The 1,599-nt window shown below is 44.1% G+C and overlaps 1 protein-coding gene across 1 annotated transcript; it reads left to right on the forward strand.

Moving 5' to 3' along the window:
• Positions 1 to 263: 263 nt before the first annotated feature.
• Positions 264 to 1,241, forward strand: LOC134795201 (uncharacterized). Its single transcript, XM_063767032.1, has one exon. The coding sequence runs from the start codon at positions 264 to 266 to the stop codon at positions 1,239 to 1,241; it is 978 nt and encodes a 325-aa protein (XP_063623102.1).
• The last annotated feature ends 358 nt before the right edge of the window (positions 1,242 to 1,599 follow it).

Raw genomic sequence — 1,599 nt, forward strand, 5'->3', positions numbered from 1 at the left:
ACATTCATGCCAGAAGCTATCACTGCCGAGAAAAATAGTAACACTAAAGTATTTGGCGACAGGAAGAGATTACAGTGAACTCAGATTTAGCTCTGCAATTTCAACACAATCTATCTCAGAGATTGTACCCGAAACATGCAAAGCTACATAAAGGTAAGAAAACAAATAGAAACGGTGTTAATTATTTTAATAACTCCTAGAAATTACATGAACTACTACTTAAACAAAGATTTTGGATACTTCGATGCCGTAGCGAAGTGCGCATGGTTGCCCGAAAATGTGCCTACTGTATAAAGCGTAAAGCAACGCCCCACATCCCACCAACCGGCGACATACCAGATGTGCGCCTGGAACACCACAAACGCCCGTTCACAAACACCGGGCTAGATTATTTCGGCCCAGTCGAAGTGTCAATCGGCCGTCGACGAGAAAAACGATGGATAGCCCTCTTTACCTGCCTGACGACACGAGCAGTGCACCTGGAAATTGTTGCTAGTCTATCAGCAGATTCCGCAATCATGAGCATACGTCGTTTTGCTGCACGTCGAGGACTCCCGAATAAGATACTTTCGGATAATGGGACATGCTTTGTTGGAGCCAACAGACAGCTGTGCGAATTTTACAGCGACGCTGTGCAAGACTTTGCTGCCAGCAAACGCATAGAGTGGTGCTTCATTCCTCCGGCGTCACCATTCATGGGTGGTTGTTGGGAGAGACTTGTAAAGACAGCACTCCTTGTGACTCTAAAGGAAAGGGCTCCCAGAGAGGAACTACTCCATACTCTTCTCCTAGAGGCAGAGGCGCTAGTAAACTCGCGGCCATTAACCTACGTTACTGAGAACAGAGAGTATGAAAGCCTGACTCCGTCCCATTTCTTGATTGGTACCTCTTCACCGCAGCAGCTACCGGCCGTTTTAGACGATGGTGTATTTTCGTCAAGAAAGGAGTGGCAAAAAGTTCTACGACTGTCCGAGCACTTTTGGACCAGGTGGCTCAAAGAATACCTGCCCAGTCTGAAGCCGAGAAGAAACGACGGAAGGCAGTATTACAATTTAAAAATAGACGACGTTGTCCTCGTAGTTGACCCCGACCTGCCTAGAGGTGTTTGGCCTATAGGCCGTATAGTGGAAGTGTTCCCGGGCAGAGATGGAAATGTCAGAGTGGCTGACGTGGCCACAAAAGGGGGCCTATTAAGGAGGCCCGCCAGAAAGTTAGCTCGACTGCATGAAGAAGTTGTGTAGCCTTGCTCCACGGGGGGGATGATGTCGAGGACTAATTTGAGGTTTTATATGTTATTTATACTTTTTATACATTTTGTCTATGTTTTTATGGTATTTTGTTTTACCTTTTGTTTTTAGATCAGTTGTCATTAAATGCTCTGTGTGAAGCCCGGCTTTTTCGTTGCTCCCGAATTTTATAGCTATCGAAGTGTAAATTGTCCTGGATTCCGGGACAACAATCATAATACAGTTACCGTAAAATGTCACTACTGTGCTCTAAAATATGAAATTTAAAACTGTTTTAATAGTTTTAAATTACATATTAAATTTAGTTCCATAGTAATTTTTTTATGGAAGTCACCTCATCATGCCTATATTT

Source organism: Cydia splendana, chromosome 11 (assembly GCF_910591565.1).
Source record: "Cydia splendana chromosome 11, ilCydSple1.2, whole genome shotgun sequence".
Classification (NCBI taxonomy): Eukaryota; Metazoa; Arthropoda; class Insecta; order Lepidoptera; family Tortricidae; genus Cydia; species Cydia splendana.

Excerpts from the sequence above, each read along its gene's own strand:
- LOC134795201 (XM_063767032.1), top strand. The coding sequence starts at position 264 with ATGGTTGCCCGAAAATGTGCCTACTGTATAAAGCGTAAAGCAACGCCC.